This window comes from Meles meles, chromosome 13, assembly GCF_922984935.1.
Source record: "Meles meles chromosome 13, mMelMel3.1 paternal haplotype, whole genome shotgun sequence".
Taxonomy (NCBI): domain Eukaryota; kingdom Metazoa; phylum Chordata; class Mammalia; order Carnivora; family Mustelidae; genus Meles; species Meles meles.
Genome location: NC_060078.1, coordinates 22,280,397 through 22,303,257, shown reverse-complemented (window position 1 = coordinate 22,303,257; position 22,861 = coordinate 22,280,397). Strand labels below are relative to the sequence as shown.

At 42.6% G+C, this 22,861-nt stretch overlaps 1 protein-coding gene across 4 annotated transcripts in view; it reads left to right on the top strand.

Moving 5' to 3' along the window:
- ANK3 (ankyrin 3) overlaps window positions 1–22,861 on the top strand; it is a 687,858-nt gene that overhangs the window by 461,520 nt on the left and 203,477 nt on the right. For all 4 annotated transcript variants that reach the window (XM_046026934.1, XM_046026935.1, XM_046026933.1 and 1 more), the window contains 4 exons: window positions 1,388–1,486; window positions 5,772–5,957; window positions 6,631–6,654; window positions 7,817–7,915. In XM_046026934.1, the coding sequence (XP_045882890.1) occupies window positions 1,388–1,486; window positions 5,772–5,957; window positions 6,631–6,654; window positions 7,817–7,915 (408 nt within the window). The remainder of the gene's footprint in view (window positions 1–1,387; window positions 1,487–5,771; window positions 5,958–6,630; window positions 6,655–7,816; window positions 7,916–22,861) is intronic.

Below are 22,861 nucleotides of genomic sequence, written 5' to 3'. Positions count from 1 at the left end.
ACATGCATTTCCAGAGGCTGAATTATAGATAAGTAAGGTAATCGTATCATAAATGGTATTTATAATGATGAACCTAAACCTTCTGAGTCACAAAAGTTTGAGTAATATTTGGTACATTTTATTTAGAATATATTTACTTTTATTCTGTCCAGTTATATAATGTATACAATAAAATTTCCAGAACATTCAGTTAAATGGAACTGTATTCTGAAAAATTTATTCAAAGAAAATTTGCTGTAGTTTGAAAAATATGTTTTAATGTGTATGTTTTGCAATAAGATTTTAAAATATTACATATGAAAATATTTCATAGATGTGAAATAAATTGTTCTAGAGAGCAATCACACATATGCAACATATTTTTTTTGAAGATTTTATTTACTTGAGAGAGAGAGAGAGAGAGAGAGACAGCCCAAGCAGAGGGAGACAGACATACCTATTTTTTCATTTCCTTAACTTCACCAAGGAACAGGGAGCCCGTTGTGGGGCTCAATCCCAGGATCCTGGGATTATGACCTAAGCCCAAGGCAGAGGCTTAATGGATTGAGCCGCCCCTAGGTGCCCCTGCAACATATTTTAATAAAAAGCTTAAGATGCAGTGTACACATTCATGTATTTGAATACTGGTTCTTGGGCAGCTGGCCACATTTCAGAGAGACATAAATGCACACATATAGAGAGTATGTGTGTACATATATGTATTTATGGATGCATGTGTGTATGTATTCTGAACATGAAAATACCATGTGTTTGCAAAAAAAAATGCAAAGCAGGAAACTTACAAAAAATAAGCTACTAATTAAATTCTATTTTGAAATTGAAGTATATACCCTTTACCATATTGGTGTTCTTTCCTTTGCTCCAAGCCACCTCACCTGGATTAATTTGAAGCTATTTAAATTAATATAAATTCCTTCCAAATTAGGAACTATTCCAGAAACTTAATTTTATGTGAAAGTATACATCTTTTATTAAAAATAGGTAATTATTGGCATGGGGAAAAAAACCTCACTGGGACCTGACCAAATGTATTTTTCTTCATATCCTCTTATCATCTAGAAATTCCTTTACTCCTGGTAGGCGCTCAGTAAGAGGCTGATGATTAAACAAATGTACCTATTTATTTAAAGTGGATCTATTGGTGTGAATTATACATTATTAACTATGAGCTACACTTAAGTTATAAACTATGAACTATAATTCTGAATTATAAATTCTGCTTAAACTGTCCTGCTTAGGCTTTCTAATAAAAATGAATCTCTGCATGAAAGTATCATTAAAATTATTATACACACGCATTTTCTAGAACATATAATATCAGTACCGTGGAAAACTAGATTGGTGCTATAATAAAGCCACAGACAAGCATTTCATTTTTCTTTTGCAGAATGGTTTCACGCCATTGTATATGGCAGCCCAGGAAAACCACTTGGAAGTTGTGAAGTTTCTTCTTGACAATGGTGCGAGCCAGAGCCTAGCCACAGAGGTAAGACATGTTGGTTCTTTCTGTGGGTGAGTTCACATGCTTGCAGGGCGTTTTGTAAGCCTGGAGTTATAACATGGGGAATCTGTCCCACTAGAGTTTTAGTTACAGTCATAGACACAGTCCTAGTGAGGATTCTTCAATGTTTATGAAATATACTAGAAAGTCAATTTTCAATCTTTAAAGAATCTTCCATTGCACAGATACCCTTTCTGCTCTTAAATGCCTGGCTCTGCCTTATAGTTGAGCTATTTGTTTAACATCTATGTATTTGCTTTAGAACACTTTTCCATCTATTATAATCTTGCCTCAAAAGAATCCACTGTTTTGAAATATGTTTGTAGTAAGACAAGTTTGAAATCTCTTTTTTCCAAATATGTTACTGTAATGATAATGATTGAATTTACATATTTCAGTTAACTAGATTTAATTCACACTTTTCAACAAAACTATTATATGCTTTTAAATGTTGGGTAAACATGGTAGTGAAGAGAGTTTTACAGTCTTGAATAGTTGTTTTAGAATAAAGTTACTAAAGTAATTTGGGACTGTCCTACATAACACAGTTTTTATTTTTTAAACTAAACTGGATGGAAGATTGTGCTCCCTTGTGAAGTGTATCGCTAGAAATCTATTGCTAATATTAAAAGATCAACATTTGAGTATTCTCTATTTTTAACAAAATAATGAAAACAGATACAGGATTATCCTGTCATCATACTGCTCCTTTTAAATTCTGACAAGTTTTCCAAATGGCACAAGAAAACTCGTGATAGAGGAATTGCATAACTTCACCTAGGTTTTGAGATCGTGCCCTCTGGAGAATCCACTAAATAAATGAAGAGGCAGTTCTCACAAAAAGAAATACAAATGACCATAAATGTATGAAAATATCACATCCTCACTCATAGTCAAAGAAATATTAATTTATTAATCAGTTTAAAAATGAGATCCAGTCTTTCGCCCAGGAGATGAGAAAAAGAGTTTGAAGAGTAGAAGAAATGGGAACTTTCCTATAGTGTTGGCAAAGTCGATCATTGGTTGTAACACTTTTGCAGAACATTTAGCAGTAACTATCAAAAGGTAGTGTTTACGTACCTTTTTACTTAGCAATTCTGCTTCTAAGAATTTATATTACAGATGTGATAGAGGGGGATACGAAAACAGTATCCAGGAAGTTCATCAACAGAATTAATACAATTTTTTAAGAACTAGAATAAACCTAGATGTGCACCAGTAGGAAGGCTGTTTGATAATATTGCGATACTCACACAATAAAATGCTATTCAGCATTACCAAAAATGAGGCAAAACTATAGGCACCGATAAACGAAAATCATAATGTATTGTTCTCAGTGGCTTATTCTGAGTAGCGGGAGAGAGATATACTTTTTACTTTATACCCTTCCATACTGTTGAAGATTTTTATCATGAGAATATTGTTTTTGTAATAGTTCTAAGGGTAGATAAGAAGTAACTACTGGTAAATAAGAAAAGAACACGCATCTGGTAGGCATGGAACAGTGCTTACTTGACGGATAAGAGAAAAATCCATTCCCATTTTTGGATAGAAATACTAAATAATATAAATATCCCAATGAAAGTGATTTCATAGTACTTTTTTGGCCTGTGAAGGAAAAGGTACTATTCTTTTTAGACTGTGATGTACAGATCACTGAGTCTCTCTTCTTTAGAAGCAGACGTTAAGTCCAACTTACTGCTAAGTCTTTGGTATGATTGTGGTTTTTAGAACCTTTCTGTGTATCTTCCTTATTGTAGTAATTAAGATTCTGAAACATGAGGTAAAAGTATTTGTTCATTTACCCCCACGAGTAATTACTAAGTCCCTATTGTGTGCCAGATTCTGCACACGGGGTGGAGGTTCTCATGGGGCTTCAGTCATGTTTCCCTTGGGCTTGTAGATTTCATCTTTTTTTTTAAAGATTTATTTATTTATTTTAGAGAGAACACACAAGCAGGGGGAGCGGTGGAGGGAGGGAATCTCAGGCAGAGTCCCCGCTGAGCACAGCTCCTGACGCGGGCCTCTATCTCAGGACCCTGGGATCATGACCTGAGCTGAAATCAAGAGCTGGTTGCTTAACTGACTGAGCCACCAGGCGCCCCATGTATTTTTTAAGAATAACTGCACAGAGCGAACAAAACTGTTTAAACTAGGTTTGGACCCAAAATCAGGAGCTGCTAATTTTAGCTATTGACACCTTAGAGCTGTTATCTTTGTCTCTTTAATTGGCTTATTGCAGGAAGCACATTCTTGTGGGTGCCGATGGTTTCTGTTGCAGTGTATTTTCTGGTGCAAAGTAGTTTGCATAGGGCCTTTATATATAAGGCCCTATGAGTTTAGAAGTTCGTATTGGCAGAAAATATAGCCAGAACGAGAAGCGGGCTGTAATTTTTACCCCTTAGATTTTGTCCACATTTTAAAAAAATGAGATGCCACGTTCACTCTTAGCACACAATTTTCCTTTTACCATTCTATCCTTTAAAACATGTATTTTTCTTTTGTTTTGTAAAAGTAGTAGATTACATAAACCAGAAAGTACAGTGAAAAGCTAAAAGAAGAAAAGCCACTGTTAATTTTCCCAGAGATAACATTTTGTTTATTCGTTAAGACCTTTTGGTATATGTACACAACATACGTATTTATCTTTATGAAAATGAGGTTATATATTTACACAGTTATGTGGATTACTTTTCTCATAACATTAAATTGCATTCGAAACTTTATGCCCTGAAGTGTAAACCTGTGATGTTCTTTTGGTAATGTCTTGGTTGTATCCAGCCTTTCTTATCTTTCTTAAGGCTGCAGGGAAAGTCCTTCTAGTTATGTTAATGATCATCCTTTCCCTCTTTTGGGTCTCCTTGGAAAAGTTGAAAGGAGCAGATGGAACTTCAGCAGATCTCGAAGCATAAAGAGTAGATGGAATCTGTATACGTAGAGTGAGGAGGGGGACATTTCAGGGTGGGGAACATGGTGTCAGTATAGAAGCCAGGGTAGAAATAGTTTGCACACTACAGTTAATAAGAAGACTTCAGGAAAGGATTTATATGAGAAGAATTTGGGCAATGTTGTCCCTTGGGGTTTGGAGCCAATATTTTGCACATCCTTAAATATAAATACATCGATATGCATTCTGTCAAAAAAATGGTAGGAGTCTTTGTCTGGTTTACTAGCAATAAGAAGAATGATGAAGGTGATCTTGTAGGCACACCAACAAGACATTAGTGTGCAACTCACTAGATTTGCTCTTTCTCCTGTGTGAACGCACTTCCACTGGAAGTAGCCCTCTACTTGCAGCACTAGGCTTACCAATATAAAATATCATGACCAAATAAAGTAAATAACTTACTTGCCAGTTCTCTAATAAAAACAACATATACATGTTCTTTTGAGTGCATGGCAATAAAAGTATAGAAGAATTCAAACTTGAGCCAGTCTTAGGATTTTCTATTCTGTGCTCTTGGTTCCACTGTCAGCAACTCTAGATCATCCACAAATTACTAACCACAGTGAAATCGGTAGCTGTCTTCCCGTCAAGTCCCAGGGCAATACAGTGGGAAGACACAAAGTGCAGAGACCTGAGTGTATATCTCTGTTTATTCTAGTCCTGTTTTGCATGATCCCTGTGTCTTCTCCCTTCGTTGGGCAGAGAATCCAAGAGTGTTTCATAAAGACCTTTTTTAAAACAGCAGTTACTGTGGTTCATCAATTAACATATATGGACTGACCACCAGATACATGTTAGGCAACAAGGCACAGTGAGGAGGCAGACAGGCCTCTCCCCCAGTTTTGAAATATCAGGGGAAATTTTTATAGCTTACTTGAATAAGATCCTTTGGAAATTTGCCTGGATTTAACCTGAAATATTATTGTCTTCACGGCGATTATTTTTTGGATATTGAAATTATGGTATCTTTTTCCTCTTTATGTGGTACTTCTATGTATTTTCAAAATTCACCCAATTAATGTGTATTACTTTTGGATGGAAAAAAAACCCATAAACTTGTTACAAATTTTTTTTATTATTTTCTGCTTTGGTAAATATATAAACATAAATATTTATAGACTATACATATATAGACATATATATAAAAGACATATATGTATGTGTGTATTCACACACACACACACGTATCATCTTTTCACGTATCTGTCTACTTGAACATGGTAGCCTTAACAGCTCAAACAAAAATTGGTCACGTGGTCGCAAGCCTATTTGTTCATCAAAAAGAACGCTAGGGGCGATCTTGATGCCTCCATTTGTTTGCAGGATGGCTTCACACCGTTGGCGGTAGCTTTGCAACAAGGTCATGATCAAGTAGTTTCCCTCCTGCTAGAAAATGACACTAAAGGAAAAGTGCGTCTTCCAGCTCTTCATATTGCCGCCCGAAAAGACGACACGAAGGCCGCGGCCCTGCTGCTGCAGAATGACAACAACGCCGACGTGGAGTCGAAGGTAAGGCGCGAAGGAGGGAAGCTGGTCACGCGCTCTCCTGTAGGCACCCACGCTCTAAGAATGCCCAGTCTCCCTTTTGGCAAGCTCACACCGAACCCTTAACCTCACTGGGAGGAATGACAATGCGTGTCCAAGTCAGCCCAGGGAAGCCGCAGCCCCGGTAGCGTTGCAAGCTAGGACGCAGCTGTGGATGCCGCCCCGTGCATGCTAACGGGGAGGTGCGTCCAAGCTCAATCTAGAGGCACCTGGTTTTTCCTTCCTTCTAACGTATATTTTGAACGTATCTAACTCTTCAGCTCAAACACCAGGGTGGAAAATTACAAAACGCTAGCAACAATGTGCGCAAACCAACCTTTGATCGGTATCTAAGATGAGAGGCAATGCACTGAGTGTTGGTCAGTTGTGGAAAGCATGCCGGCAGCCAGAGTCCCAGCCGAACATTCCCATTGCCTTGACATGTATGACCTGAATGTCTCTGTGAAGGAAATGTGGTGTTTGGAACAGGCCATCGTGTAGCCCTTCATTCGGTCTAGCTTTCTTGTGCCTCTTGTGCTCCCGCCATAACTTCCATCCTCATCACTGAGCTGCCACGAGCTTGCTGCTGTCCATGTCACCGAGAGCAAACTAACCGTTCATTTTTTCCTCCTCTTTGCTTCCAAATGTGTTAACCTAGATGGTGGTGAATAGAACAACAGAGGTATATATATATATATCTATAAACATATGCATATAATCTGTACCTGCATCATCATTTTCCCATTACCTAGTGCTGCTGCCTCATTTCTTTCCCTCCTTCTTTGCATCGCCTCTGTAGGCTAGATACCTGCTTTATGCCCCCGCCCCCAAAGTAGCATGTGCCAGAGAAGATAGTAGTTTGATTACCAGGGCTTTCTGCAGCTGAACCTGGTGTTGGAAAGGAAGAACGAGGAATCCTTGAGACTGAAGGATATCGCAGTAGAGTTGGGTGAGATGAAGAGTTTTGACTCTTTAGATGCTTATCAGCTCTACCTAAAGCTGCAGACAACCCTGTCATTCTACTCGTCCAGGACCGATTCTTCCAAGTTCTGCATGACACTTAGCCTCATTGGTGTCAGCAAAATGAAAGTTACCTCTGAATGGTGCCAATGTTCCCACCCTTCCCACAAGACTCAGTAAGATAGCTAGCATGGCTAAGAAGCTTGCTAACGACTTAGAAATGCATCTAGTTCCTATAAGGTTTCAATCTTTGGGGACTAAGTGAATCGCTGCATGTTTTAGCATTTTTCAAGGAAGTAAAATGACCTTGGTGTGACTAAGCTAGAAAAAAATGTGTGATCGAATAGGCGTTTGCTAATGAAGAGACCAGCTTGTGGATTCTTTCTAAAAATGCAGTCACCCATCATACAAGACCAATTGTAGTTCTCTTCCCCCAAATTGCTTTTGTCATTAAAATTGGCACTTACTCTATATTGAATATATTAAGCAAATTGAATTTCGACAGGGAGTTTCAATGGACAATTCTATCATCGATAACAAAACAGTGCTACTAACCAAACCTTCTGTGAGCAATAGATTTCTCTTGTCATCCCCATTCTGGTGTTTTGAAACGTTGGCTTCTGTATAGTCCTGCTGCTGGATTACTAAAATTATTCAGTCTGCACCCTTGGTTCCTTCCTGGCTTTTCCTCTGCCTATGAGTCTGGCATTTATTTGAAGCCCCACGAACAATTGGCAGTCATTGAAAGAAACCTAGCACAGAATGGAATGTGGACCTCAGCATATTTTGCTTCCTCACTTTGATTGGGGCAGGGTTACGGTATTAACGGGTCAGACAAGGGGCCGGCCGGAATCCGCTGAATGTCGGCTCTGTTTTCTTTGCAGAGTGGCTTCACTCCACTCCACATAGCTGCTCACTATGGAAATATCAACGTAGCCACACTGCTGTTAAACCGGGCGGCTGCTGTGGACTTCACTGCGAGGGTAAGAGCAGGGTGCTGTGCCCCGCCCTGAAAGCAAGTGAAACCATTCCGAGCCCTCCTTGCCCAGCACGAGGAGGGGGGTGGGACCGCTGACCTCTACGGGTCCTGCCTGCCAGTCAGCGAAAGCTGTGCTTTTCGACTTCTCCTACCACATGTTCTTGCTTTTATGCAGGCATGTCGTTTCCTAATAGGAAGAATAAGCCATGATCATGGGGGACAGGGAGGCGGGGATGGATACATACAGACCTGAACATGTAGAAGATGTGAATCGAGGAATTGTGACTGCAAAGTACAAATGCTTCCCCAAGCAGAAATCTCTGAGACTCTTAGAAATGGATGAGATGGTACGAATAGTGCTTTGGCTGGCACGGTCTTGACCTTGCAGATGGGAAGAGGGTGGACGATGCGGATGAGACCCAAACTTCAGAACCCAAAACACAGAGACCGTCTTTTGCTTTCATCCTCTGTTCCTGGACAGACTTTCATAATGAGTAGCAGGAGTCCATACCCTGAGTAAGTTCATATTCCTGGAGAAAGGAGTTGCAGTATCATGTGTACCCCTGGATAGCAACTCATCCGTCCAGAGTAGTCGTGTTCTGAGTGTCAACATCAGTCTGGGGCCAGGCCTGCTCCTGAGACACCTCATTGTCGAAAACAGAAAGGAAGGAGGAAGCAGGATAGAGGAGTAGTCCAAAAGTGTGAGCTTGGGATTCAGACTCCTTGGGTTCCGATTTTGGCTTTAAATTTCCTTAGTGTCCATCAGTTTTCTCATTGGTAAGACGAAATGGTGTGAATTATGAAATTGAATGATAGCAATAAAATATCACCACTCCCGCACTGGGTGACTAAAGAGGGAGTGCACGCAAAGCATGGGGCACAGGGTCCAACACGTCATCAGCGAGGATGGCATCGGCACTGGGATTTCGAACATAGCATGTGAGGTGGTGTTTTTGCTAGAACCTTACTCGTGGGAGGAAAAGGGGATTAGATGAGACGGGAGAGAGGCCATTTACTGGGGCTACCTTTAGCAATAGCAGTAGAAGTAACACTGTCTTTGAGGTCACTCCTGTGAGGCTACGTGTGTTTATCTCATTTATTCCAGTATCAAGAAAAGTATTATTTATCTATGTTTTAGAGAAGAGGAGACCAAAACTTAGCAATAAGAAGTGGCTGGTCCAGGATCCCAGAGCCAGCATATTAGGAAAGGCAGGATTTCAGCCCCAACGCTCCTAAGCACTCCAGCCTTCTGTTTCCCTTACGTGACTCTAGGTTTTCTAGAGTCTAGGTTTTCATTTCTCCCTCTTCTCTAATAACTCATTAGTTCTATAAATTTAATAAGAACTGGAGCACCTGGGTGGCTCAGTTGTTAAGTGTCTGCCTTTGGCTCAGGTCATAATCCCAAGGTCCTGCGATCAAGCCCCACATCGGGCTTCCTGCTCAGTGGGAAGCCTGCTACTTCCTCTCCCTTTCCCCCTGCTTGTGCTCCCTCTCTCACTGTCTCTCCCTGTCAAATAAATAAACAAATTCTTCTAAAAAAAATTAATAAGAACTCAGATTATACTAGTATAAAAAGCTATTTTCTACCCTCTGTCATCGGCTTGCTGGAAGCCTTTATCGGTTTAAATGACTCAGGAGTGCCCACTAGCTTGTGTCGCCGCAGAGCTACGTTCTTACTGCATGGAGGGTGTCCCTGGGTCAGTGACGTGGCTGTCCTGAAGCCTACTTTGACATTTTGAAGGACAAAGTTAAGCACCTTTTTCACAGGGGCATGTGAGTGCGAAAACTGAAGTCCTTGTCTTGAAGATGCATTCTTCTGGCTTTATTTCTGTAATTCACAGTATAATGAAAACCTCATTAAGTCACATCTTCTAATTAGGACATTAGGGAAATTTATGGCAGGGTAGTGTTTGAAGTTTGTCTTTGCGCCATTGTTCAGAAACCTCCTGATGCTGCTGAAAATAAGACTGGGGCAATGTTTAAGGGATTTAAGAGGACAAATTACAGTATTTTCAGACTCCTTCGAGCAGTTCCAAACCATCCATTTACATTAAGACAATGAATGTGCTAATTACAAATGAATGCTTATTTATCGATTAAAGATCAATGGAGATCTCAGATCCATGTTGCCCTTAACCGTGTCTCTTGTTTAAAATAATCACATTGTGTTTTGTTTAATATATATTAAAATTGAGACTTTTGACTGATTTACAGAAGCATTTTCTCCAGTCATCCTAATTAATGAGGCCTACCAGCACTCTAAGCTGAAGGCTGTGGTTTAATTTGATTGTACTTCGTAGGAGGCCTGCGTGGTCGCTTACACACCAACACTAGGCTCCCCTCTGCCGTGGGTGATTAATGACTCGCTTTAGGATGTCTGAGATGAACTAGTCTTTGTAGACAGCTTCAAGAAACTCATTTTTGCTTCCAAATCTCTAACAGTTCTATTATCTAGTAACCCGGCATCTGCACTTTGGGACCGGGGCCTCTCCTTGCCCAGTTTCAGTGGGCAATTTCTGCGTCACATGCCCCTTGAGGGTATGGCAGAAACAGCAGCTGAGAGTAAGACCGCCCCAGAACGCAGATGGGAACAGATTTTACCTGGTCAGAACAATACAGGAAGGATCATTTAGCCCTACATGCTAAGAGCTAGCTGCACATCATAACCATAAATCACGTGCGTCAGGCACTGGCTCTGAACGAGATATTGATTAGATGGTTAGAGGTAAATTAAAAAGCAACAGCAGCCCTTGTCTTAGGGGGTTGTGATTCCTGCTCGCTGGCTGTGACAGATCCCCGGAGAAAGGCAGATACAGTCTCCGTAGCTCTCTGTGGGCTGAGGACATGACCTAGACGATGGCTCCCTGTAGGCAGAGAGCTGGGGAGCAGGAGCAAGGACAGCTCTTCTGGAATCATTTCGTACATGCGGTAGATACGTGTTTCCCAAGCAGATACGAGGCAGAAACAAACGCGGTGTCGCTGAGGGGAGTACGCAGAGCAGATTGCTTTCTGGGCTTCTCTGCAGGGCTCGCTGATTCATGCAGCAGGAAAGCAGAGCCTCGCCAGTGGCAGCCGTGTACCTAGGAGCTGCAATTCTGGTCACCGCTTAGAGCGTGCTGGCCTGCTTACCACCTTCCCTTGATTCATATGATATTGTCAGTTGTGATTTTTGTATTATGCTTTTGCGATCGGTATGGAAGATACCCCAAATATTTCCGTTTGGATTTTGCATGAAGACCTGGTCAACCTCATGGGTCCACTGTGGGAAGTCCGTGGAGGGGCTGCTTCACGCCGCAGTGCAGCCTTGGCGTTCTTCATCCTGCGAAATGAGTCTGCTGACGTGGCATTGACACGGTCCAAATGGATGCATGACCCTGTTCTCTTAGCAAATCATTCTAGCTCTCCTGGGGAGGAGAATGTAGCTAAGACACACGAGTGCTGCTAGCGATTCTCATTCCAGAAAGAGCCTTTTGCGCTGGGGTAACTGCAGGCCAAATTAGTATGTGGATGCCTGCAAAGTTCCTTTTACAGACTGAGATAGATTAATACTTTGCTGGCTCAGAGTTTTTCTCCCATCAAATATAATGGACCACCCAACTTAATCTTCCCTCGTGTCATTGACTTTTCTCCCGTAAATGATTATCCAACTCCCCATCCGGGGAGGATAATTGAATAAAATATCCTCATCTCGGTCCTGCCATTTAGTACTTTTTGGTTTTGATCTCTGGGAGGAATTAGGGATTTATGGGTCTGAGTGTTGTACTTCATTTGTTTCCAAGAGGATTTCAGGTATTTGCAGATTAAGTGTATACACATGAAGACATCTGAGGATGAAACAGAAAAAGCGAATGTTACCATGCAGCTGGAATGAACCAGTGAATACAACTGGAGGATAAGTTTAGGCCTTAAGGGCTTTGATATATGCAGTAGAAAGGGAAGCATGGATGATATGGTTTTCATTTGTTGACAAAGAAGATCTTACAGTTATCTATAGAGACCATTTTTTGTGTATGCAGAATAATTCAAATATGATTTTTATCACGTGAATTCTTCTATTAAGGACAGTGAGGTTCATAGCTGACAATACCTTTAATGACTATATTTCAAAAAGCTCTATTCCAGCTGCCCCGTCCTGTCTGTCTGTCTGCGAAGGCACCTGGCCCAGGGAGGCTGAGGGACTGTCACCCAGGTCCTTAGCTTGATGATGTACTAATTATATGTGATAGAACTTGGCATGTGTGTCACAGATCACTGACTGGTTCACATGCCCATGGGACTGCCTTTCTCAAATATCAGATATTTAGAACAAGATTTTGGCAGGTCCCAGGCCATATTTGGAACTCAATTAAGTCGTACGAAAGGTTACTTTACTTTACATAAGTGAACCTCTAAACCTGTTGTTGAAAATATGAAAGTGTCAGACTTAGACTCTACCTGCGTAAGAGATCAATATGATTCAGCATGTTCATGAGCAAAGCAATGCCCACGGACAAACATCATCTGGACATTTCCTTTCTCAATTGAATTCAACTAGCAAACATTAAGAGCTCCTGTTATGGGCTGGATCTGGAGATTCAGACTTGAGGGACCTACTGCCCTTACTCTACTAATCTGTTTAGGCTCTGAAGTGCTAAATGATACAACATAGCCTCTCTCTTAACTCCCCAAAGTACGGCAGAGTCTAGGCTATAATACCAAACATGACTTTTCTAAAAATGCAGAGACTGCTCAGATCAGAAAAGCAAAGTTGAAGGACTGGTTCTGGACATCACTGCCCCAAAAGTCCATAGGCTATGACCCATTTCCCCAGGGTAGCTCTGGGTCCCTTCTTCAACCCCCAGAGGCAGAGTCTATCTTGCTCCACCGCAGCAGAAACCCCTTTTATCATCTCTCTTCCAGCTGGACCTCAAGACCTTAACCTAGTCTCTGGGTCCAATGACAGACAAAACCCTGTTTTCTCTACACCTGGGACATCTTAATTCAGGAGCCACCATCTAGTGGAAGTAGTTTTAAATTAAATTAAATTTAAATTCAGAATTCTATTTCTCATTCTCAATAACCATGTTTCCAGTGCTCAATAGCCACCTGTAGCTTGTGGCTATGTATTAACACAAAATACCTAACACTTCCATCAGCACAGAAAGTTCTTTAGAACAAAGTTGAGATACTGTTAGTCTCAGGTCCTTCTTCCCATCCACATAATAATTATCTGTAAATGTAACCCCCTCCTCCAAGGAAAATGATCCCTTAAATAGTTATGCAGAGCAATTTTCCTCCTGATGGACTTGCCCTTTTTTGCTCCAAGGGAATATTTTGCCTTTCTCATTATGTAACGAGAAATCACCATCGACACCACCGCCAAAAATAAAACTGAAATGTTTTTGCAAAAGAGAAATAAAAATTCCTAGAAGCTTTAAAGTCCTGATTTCTCCCCAACTCACGCTATGTGAATTTCAGAAGAATTAGAAATGAGGTAAATCTCAAGAGAGGTCTCCAGTTGCCAGAGATTTTGCCACACGGTTGCCTCGCTTGTGAAAACCTCAGTTTTTCCATCTGTGTGAAGGCTGCTTGCATCCTATTCCTCCAGGATGCTTTCTCTGACTCCCTGAAGTAAGTTGCTACCCCTGTCGCGTCCCTAGACGTGCTCCTCACACTCTGACTCGCTCTCGCACGGTAGACGTTGCATACCCTTTCGTGTGTACGCTAAGGTGTGTCTGGCTCACGCTGCTTGTCAGCTAAGCCCCTTGGGAGCAAAGATGCCTCATCCCCCTCCCTGCTGAGCGCCTCACCTGGAACAGAGTCTTCCCCCCGGTAGACCTCCTCTCCCCCAGGACTCACCACGTGCTGAGCGCCGTGATCACCACACTGTCACATTAAGTTCGTCTTTTCCATCCTCCAGCGAAGAACTCAGCCACCTATTTGCTGTGTAGAATTTTTTTAGGAGAGGTAGGTATTTTATTTCAGAGAACCATTCCTCAGTTGTTGTACTGTAAGAAGGCAGGACTTTCCCCTCCCCCCCTCTTTTTTTCCTGTCTGAGAGCCCTGTAGCTGCTTCAGATGAAATGGTACATTGGCAAACAGCTGCACCCCATTCAGCCAGGGGGTTACAACATGAAAGCGTGTGGGACCCTGCTTGTTGCAGAATAAGGGCTCAGTAGATGCTTGTTTCCTTCCTTTCTTCTATTGGTGAAATTTGTAGTAATCATGATTTTTTAAAATAGTTACAATTTATTGAGTAGTCAGTTTCAGCTCTTTTGTTAAGCAGTTGGCGTGTACCATCTCCACAATCCTATGCGGGCCCAAGTACGGGTGAAATGAAATGCAGTTCCCACATCCTTACACTTGCAAGACTTTGAATTTCTCAAAGACAGACCTGTGTAGGAATGCCTGGATGGCTTAGTCGTTAAGCATCTGCCTTCAGTTCAGGTCATGATCCCAGGGTCCTGGGATCGAGCTCTGCATTGGGCTCCCTGCTCAATGGGAAGCCTGCTTCTCCCTCTCCCACTCCCCCTTCTTGTGTTCCCTCTCTCGCTGTGTGTCTCTCTGTCAAATAAATAAATAAATAAAAGCTTGGGGGTGGGGGAGACAGACCTGTGTATTAGTACTCATTTTGGAATCCCTCAGGGATAGTTCAGCACTTAGTACTGGGAAGGACTCAATATATATTTATTGAATTTGAGAGTAAATGAACCAATAACTTGCAGGCATCCGTGCCCCGACTCCTGGGCGGACAACCCCTGTGTAAATCCACTTTCCTCCAGCCATAGCCCTCTCCCTAGTCTCCAGATTTCAAACAGAAACTCACCTGGTGGTAGGGGACTGTTTCCCAAACTGACATCAGCGCATGAAGGGAGATGGGAAATCCACAGGATTCTAATACTGGGATTTTAAGCGAGTGTACCTAACCCACAGATTGAACATCAGGTGCTGAGAGGCAAGTTTATTTGAGCGCAGGAAGATTTGTGATTCGACAGTGTAGGTGACCTTGGAAGACAAGAAGGCTAGAACAAAGGGCCAGTCACGCATGGCTGTTACCAAGCTTTGTTCCATTCAGGATGGTTTATTAAAAAACAGGGCTTCGGGCGCCTGGGTGGCTCAGTGGGTTAAGCCGCTGCCTTCGGCTCAGGTCATGATCTCAGGGTCCTGGGATCGAGTCCTGCATGGGGCTCTCTGCTCAGCAGCGAGCCTGCTTCCCTCTCTCTCTCTCTGCCTGCCTCTCTGTCTGCTTGTGATCTCGCTCTGTCAAATAAATAAATAAAATCTTAAATAAATAAATAAAATAAAATAAAATAAAAAACAGGGCCTCAGGTTCTAGACTGTCAAGTCCCAATCAAGGCTACCACCAGATGGTGCTAGAAAAGACAGCAGCTGCTCCACAAAGAAGGGCGCGTGTGATGTCAGTAGGAGTGGGACTCTTGTAATGGTTGTAAGGACGCAGCACTTCTGAAGACCCTACTTTGGTTTGGGTGGAGGGGCCAAGGAAAATATATTTTTGATATATTTTCCCTGCACTATACAATCTGTTTTGAAAATAAAATACAAGAAAGCAAATGAAAGAAAAGAAAAAGCCCCATAACCGTCCTATGAACTTTTTCAACATTAAATATCTTTCTTTCCAAAGACCAAAGACACACACATAAACACATTCATTTCTGTTGTTCCATATTTTCAAAGGTAGAGTAAATTAGATTTAGTTCCTAGTACAGGCTCTACAGCATTAGAGACCAAGACTTTAAAAAAAAAAAAAAACACAAAAAACCACGTTTGGAATGAAAATGGAGATGTGGGAGCATTAGCAAAGGAATGTGAGTTATGGGAAAGTAGCCAAGTGGCTACTGCTTCAGCCGGGAGGTTGTTGCCATGGTGACATTAACACATCAGGAAGAACAAAACCAGTAAACCAGGGGCAGAGTGGTGGGAGATATACCTCTTACAGAGTTGCTCTTAGCATGCTATACGATCTCTTTCCTGCCTTTTTCATTTCATTTCCTGAATGCACATCAAAGGAGAACCTTGTATATAATTTTTAAACAAATTTTTTTAAGATTTTATTTTTAAGTAATCTCTATATACAACATGGGACTCGAACTTACCCCGAGATCAAGGGTTGCATGTGCTTCCAGCTGAGCCAGCCAGGCGTCCTACCCCCCCCCCCCCATTTAATTTGTTAAAGGAACATTTTTCTCTTAAATCCTGAGTACACTGGGTCTTACTGATGTCTTGCCGTGTGGCACAGGATCTGTGTTGTCTTCTGACAAAGTGACGTTTGCAGGTTGTAGCGGCATAGAGAAGGAGTCCTCAGATTTGTGCTGGACCCCTGGCTTGCTTTCTGCGCCATCATCTGTCACTGATATGGTCCAGGGCAAGTCTCCTCATCCTGGGGCCTGTGGCTTTCCTAACAGCCCGATGAGAGAGACAGCAGTCAGTCACAAGCCTTTCGCTTTTGCGTCACCGCCTCGTGTGACGGTGGTGGCAGCCATTTCCCCTCTCCTTTCATGGTAGGTCTTGGACAGTGTCACAGTGAACAGCATCTCTGCCAGCCTGCTGGGCCCCCACTCTGGCGCTGTGGCTTACTTTGTGTACTGGTGGGCAAGTCAGTTATGCTTCAGCTTTCTCATCCATAAAATGGGTCCAGTAAGAGTACCTCATGTGTAACGTCATTTTGTGACTGAAAGAGGGAGTCTGCCTCCATTGCTTAGGCCACAACACATGGGCAGGGGCCCCAGCCGTGCTCGTGGTGGAGGTGGTTACTACTGCTTGCTTCTGGGAGGAGACCCGTCTCTGTAACCACAATGCCGGAGAAGGTGACGTTTGTCAGTCAAGCAAGTGTGTCATGGCAGCTCTCCAGAGGACACCTAGCGAGAGCCGGAAATGCGGCTTCCCAGAATGTTGGATTGACACCGTCTGCGGTGCTGTTTATCAGCATGAGAAGGTCGGCCTTTAAGAAACAATTACTGTGGGGCGCCTGGGTGGCTCAGTGGATTAAGCCGCTGCCTTCGGCTCAGGTCATAGTCTCAGGGTCCTGGGATCGAGCCCCGCATCGGGCTCTCTGCTCTGCAGGGAGCCTGCTTCCTCCTCTCTCTCTGCCTGCCTCTCTGCCTACTTGTGATCTCTCTCTCTGTCAATTAAATAAATAAATGGATAAAAATCTTTAAAAAAAAAAAGAAACAATTACTGTGGCATTGTTCGAGACAGTAAGCCTTCTTCTAATTAAGTCATCAGCATTGGAAGGTGCGCGTTTCTCTTTGTTCGCTTTTCCTCTTTGGCATGTGCCCTGCTTCCTGCACTGCTGCTGCTCCAGGACTCTTGTTGCTCTGAGAACGTTTTTACATCCCAAATAAGTCCTGTTTTGAAATTCCGTGAAATAAGGTTCCATTAAGGTAGGAATTGGCAGAGCTTACTTTATTCATCTGCACTTTAAAAGAGAATTATTCATCAGCTATAGAATGTCCATTTCCTCCAGCGAGTGCCAACAGCGGCAAAGGCTCCTGTGTACCTCTGCTGGGCGTTCAGAGCCCTATCCACGCTGCCATCAGATAGTGCGTTTGGAGCAGCCCAGAGGCACCCTGGTCTGCCCCTGAGCCCTGCATATCCTTGCATGCTGAAATCTTTCCCTTCCTCCTCTGGTGGTTTGAAGAATGTTCCAGAAGGGTGAAGGGGCACCTAGCGGAATGAGGTTAGGACTGGGCAGAACCAAAAGGTTGCGAAGGGTGAACTTGAGAAACATGAACAGTCACTCACTGGCTCTCTCCCAAGTCATTGCAGGAGGTTCAAGGAGACAAGTTCAGGCAGGAGATGAGCATAAACTAGCCTTGTTGGGGAAAAAATTGAAGGGTAAGTTGTACTGGAAACACGGGGATTAGAATCAAGTCCAAATAATGGAGGCTTAGCGCACTTGCCAATGTGAAATGAGACTGGAGACAAATATTGGTGACCAAAATCACCAGACTGTTCCGTAGCGCTCTAGAACTCATTTATCTACACTTGCAGGTTTGTGCCCTTAAGGAACATCTCCCTAGTTGCCAGCCTGCCAACCCCTGGTACCCACCATTCTGATCTGTGTCTACAAGTCGTTGCTGGTCTTAAACTGGAGAAGTGGGATAGTGGCAGTGGTGTTTAAAATGTATTAGGACATACATAATGAAGGGGAAATTAGGGGACTTGGCTGTGAACTGTGTCAGGCTCCGGTCACAGAGGGAAAAGAACTGTGCTCAAGGAGAAGCTTGTCGAACCCCTGGTATGATGCTCTTTCTTCAGAGATGACTTCTCTACAGTCTTGCTATAGTAACAGTTTCTCAGTAGCAGAAGGGGCATCATCATTCTCCATAGAGGATTTGGAAATTTGCAGAGGCATTTTTGGTTGTCATCATGGCTGGCACATAGTGGGATAGGACTTCGATGTGTGGGACAGACCCATGCAAATCACAGTATCCCAACCAAGACTCCAGCAATGCCCCCTGAGAATGCCAGATCGAACAGCTCTTTATAGCTAAGGTGGGGAGGTGGGATATCCCAGGATGCAGAAGAGGGGCCCTGAAGTTCATCCTCAGGCAGAGCATTGAGTTTCCCCCAGTGACGTACCCCTGTGGGTGGGTGGGCCAGAAGACCCAAAGGTTCCTTTCAGCTCTTATTACTGAAAGTTTCAAAAATGAGGTGGACAAAATGTACACAAAGTTCAAACTAATTTAGGTAACAGCTTTCATGTATTACTAGTATGAGGCACTGTGATAAATTCCCTATATGTTGTTTCATGTATTCCTCTCGGGAATCCTGTGAGGTGTGGGTTCGATTTCCATTTTCCACGAGGAAGCAAGAAGCTGTATCTCTTGGGCAAAGTCCCACAGCTTTAAGGTGGGGGAGCTGGGGCTAAGAAGCAGTAAAGTGAATGAAATGAAATCAGACCAAAAAATAAGCTACACTCAGACTGTCTTGTTAATAACATTTGAACATTGGAGGCAGCGTGTCCAGGCTTCACACCAAACACGGGACTATCCCAGGAAAACCAGAACTGACAGCAGCCTCTCTCGCACCAGCTGGTGATTGTTCTCTGCCCGTGCCAGGATTGCAAAGTGAATTAAATGCTTTTTTAAAAAGGGTTTTAAAGGACATTAAAAAAATACTAGGAAATCCCATTACACACTTAAGAACAGTTAAACTGGAAGATTGGAAACCTAAAAACTAACAAATGATCAAATTCCTACTAAAATATAGCGCATTCTCATCCCCCACGTTTTGGTTCTCTCTCTCACTTGTGCGTTTTTGAATCCCTAAAGATCATGGTTTGAAATGAACTCTTATATTCAGAAATATAATGGCCTTATGACAAAATGTATAATACCTATTTTCTGGTAAGAAGAAATAGAAGACAGGCTTGTCTCTACAAGGAGCGAGTTCCTCTGGGTTTGAAAATTAAAAGCCGCTTTGTCCTCACCTCATCAGAACCTTGAAGCCAGTTTCCCCAGCTGGCCGGCAGCCCCCCATTCCCTTGCTCTCGGATTCAGTACCTTTGGGGCAGGACTTTGCAATCTGCATTTTTAACAAGGTCCTCGGATGATTCTTCTGATCAGACACCATTAGAAAACACTCTCTGAGGCCATGCTGTGAAAATCGTCATGTAAATTGTCCAAAGTTGAACCACAGGAGTCTTTTTTTTTTAAGTTTTATTTACTATTTATTTGAGAGAGAGAGAATATGAGGAGAAGGGGAGAGGAGAAGGAGAGGACACCCTTGAGCAGACCCTGCACTGAGCATGTGTCCCGTGGCAGGGCTCAGTCTCATGGCCGGAGCCAAAACCAAGAGTCAGACGCTTAACTGACTACACCACGCAGGCGCCGCGAGTCATAAGAGTCTTCATAGCTGCTTGGCCTTATAACTCCTTAATAATGTGACCTTGAACTCACATTATATGCGCAGTTTACAAAACACTTCCCTACGGTGCATCACTTGAGACCACAGAATGGACATTTTTACAGATGAGCAAACCGAGATCCCAAGAAGTCATTTGTCCCAGATCCTACTGAGAGTAAAACAGAATAACAGGGACTTAGATCTAGACCTTCTACCCCATTTTATTGTGCCTCATGCGTGACCATCAGCGGCGCCCGTGGTGCCCAGATGGCAGCTGCGGGTGTGTGTGGCACTGGCCACTGAGTAGCTGAGGTCATCGTGGTCCCCGGAAGAGCAGTACCATCTCCTCAGGACAAGTGCGCTGCAGAGAAGGCCATTTGCACCAGAACTACCTTTTTTCCACCCCCCAAATCATTTTTCTTTAAAAACTTGATAGACCTTGTTTTCATTTCTTAACACGTTTAAAACTTGAGCAAGGATCTAATTTATCCACTCAAGGATCTGATTTGTCCAAAGACCAAATGAGGGCAGGATACTTGAGAAACTAACAATTTCAAGGTAACTGACATCTCAGAAACCTATGCGAGTGATTGACTTTTTGGATGGGAAAGAAAATTATTTTAACCCAGAAATGCATTTCATTCCAGATTTATCAGAAATGATACAGGAGTGTGGAAAATGTGTGCCTGTAAAGCCCCTTCATATTTTTGTTTTTCACAGTTGGGATGGTGAAACATGAGAAAAAGGAGTGGACTCTTTGATTAGAGCGACAGCATTCGGTAGAAACATACCAGGAAATCTAACATTGCTAGGTTAACTCATTTTAAAGAATTACATAATTTCAAAACAACTTTCCTCAATGTACAGAAAGCAGCTGATACTCTGTAATGGAATTGTTGATACGCTGTAGAGTTCAATTACTATATGCCTCTCTACTCAGATATTTCAAGCTGGGAGGGGCTTTATTACTTACTGTAATACAGAGCAGGCTACTTTTGAATGAGCACTAATAGTTACACCTTTAAGGAAATCTGAAAGCCATGAGTTCTTCTTATTTAAAATGACAGAGCTGGACTAGTTCCTCTTTTAACTCTGCATATTTTTATTAGCTTTGAGATACGCTGTTTCCTTTTGGTTGGAAGCTGTATGCCAGCAGCGTTTTTAGTATGGAGACTGCTACTTGGATTCAGAGCTAGAGCAGATGGATGTTTCCCCAAGTTAAGAAGAGACTGTATAGAAAGGGCAAGCACAGCTTTTAGAATCAGACAATTGAGGTTAATCCTGGCTCCGGCATTTTCTAGCCATGGGACCCGAGGCTCCTTCCAGCTTCACCTTGCTTACCTGTGAACTTGAGTAAACAGCTTCTATTTTATGGATTGTTACGGAGATTAAATGAGATCTAGCTCATAGAACCAGCAAAAATAAGAGTCTAATAATTTATAGCTTCTTTTGTTCATTTTAATTACATTTGTTCTGCAAAACAAAGACTTGCTTGGTCTAAGTCAAGAGGTGTCAATTTCTTTAGCAGAATTCTTTTTTCTAACACATTCTTATAGGATGAAAGGCGTTCAGTGGTCAAAAATTCGTCATTGTTTATGGAATTATGGAAACTCTGAAATGTATCCTGAAAGATATATACATATTTAAAATACATTAAAATATATATATAGGGGCACCTGGGTGGCTCAGTGGGTTAAAGCCTCTGCCTTCGGCTCAGGTCATGATCCTGGGGTCCTGGGATCGAGCCCCGCATTGGGCTCTCTGCTCGGCGGGGAGCCTGCTTCCCTTCCTCTCTCTCTGCCTGCCTCTCTGCCTAGTTGTGATCTCTCTCTGTCAAATAAATAAATAATCTTTAAAAAAATATATATATATATACACACACACACACACATATTTTTAAGATTTTTAATTTATTTATCTATTTGAGAGAGAGAGAGAGAACATGAGAGGGGAAGGTCAGAGGGAGAAGCAAACTCCCCTCTAAGCAGGGAGCCCTAAGCAGGTCTTGATCCCAGGACCCTGGGATCATGACCTGAGCTGAAGGCAGTCGCTTAACCAACTGAGCCACCTAGGTGCCCTTGAAAGTTACATTTTAAAGGCACATATTGTGTGTGTCTGCGTGGCTCAGTCAGTAGAGCAACCGACTGTCTATTTTGGCTCAGGTCATGATTTCAGGGTCGTGCGATTAAGCCCTGAGTCAGGCTCTGCACTCAGTGGGGCATCTGCTAGAGATTCTCTCCCTCTCCATCTGCCCCTCCTCCTGCTCGCTCTCTCTCTCTCTCTCTCTCTCTCTCTCACACACACACACACACACACTTTCTCTCTCTCTCTCTCTCAAAATAAAGAGTCTTTAAACACACACACACATTGAACACCCATTAGGATGGCTAGTATCAAGAAAAAAAAAAGGAGAGAGAACAAGTGTTAGTGAGGTTTTAGAGAAACTGGAACCCTTGTGCTCTGTTTGTGGGATAAATGTAAATCGGTTCAACCACTATGGAAAAGAGCTTTGGAGGTTACTCAAAGTGTGCTGTGTGGAGTCACCATGTGACCCAGCAGTTCCAGGCCTGGGTCTGTCTACAAAAGAATTGAAGGCAACGGCTTGAGGTTAAATTTATACACCCACGTTTCATAGCAGCATTATTCTAGAAGCAACCCGTGTCCATTAAGAGATAATTGAGTAATCAGAATGTTAAACAAAGTTTAAACAAAAGGAGTTGAGGAGCTAGCGAGAGAGACCTGGCAGAGCCTTATCTGAATTGTTGATAAGAGACCTGCTATTAATTCAAGTTTGAGTGATAAACAGTCTCATTTTATCCTTAAAAGAAAATAAATAAATTGCCTGAAGCTTTTAGAGCAGAACAGATCCAAATACACAGAGCTCAGCTCCACGGCAGACATCAAACAGCCAGGCAGCGGCACCAGCCGGGGTCTAATCCAGTAGGATCTGGTCAGTCTCTGTGGGAAGGGAGTGAGGTGGGAGTGCCCGTGGCATCAGCGTTTTCGTCAGTCTCAGCAGGACTGGGTGGACTTACTCTCCTTATCTAGGAAGCACAGACAGAGAAAAGCTGCTATAGAATCAAGTCAGCAGTTAGTAAAACTG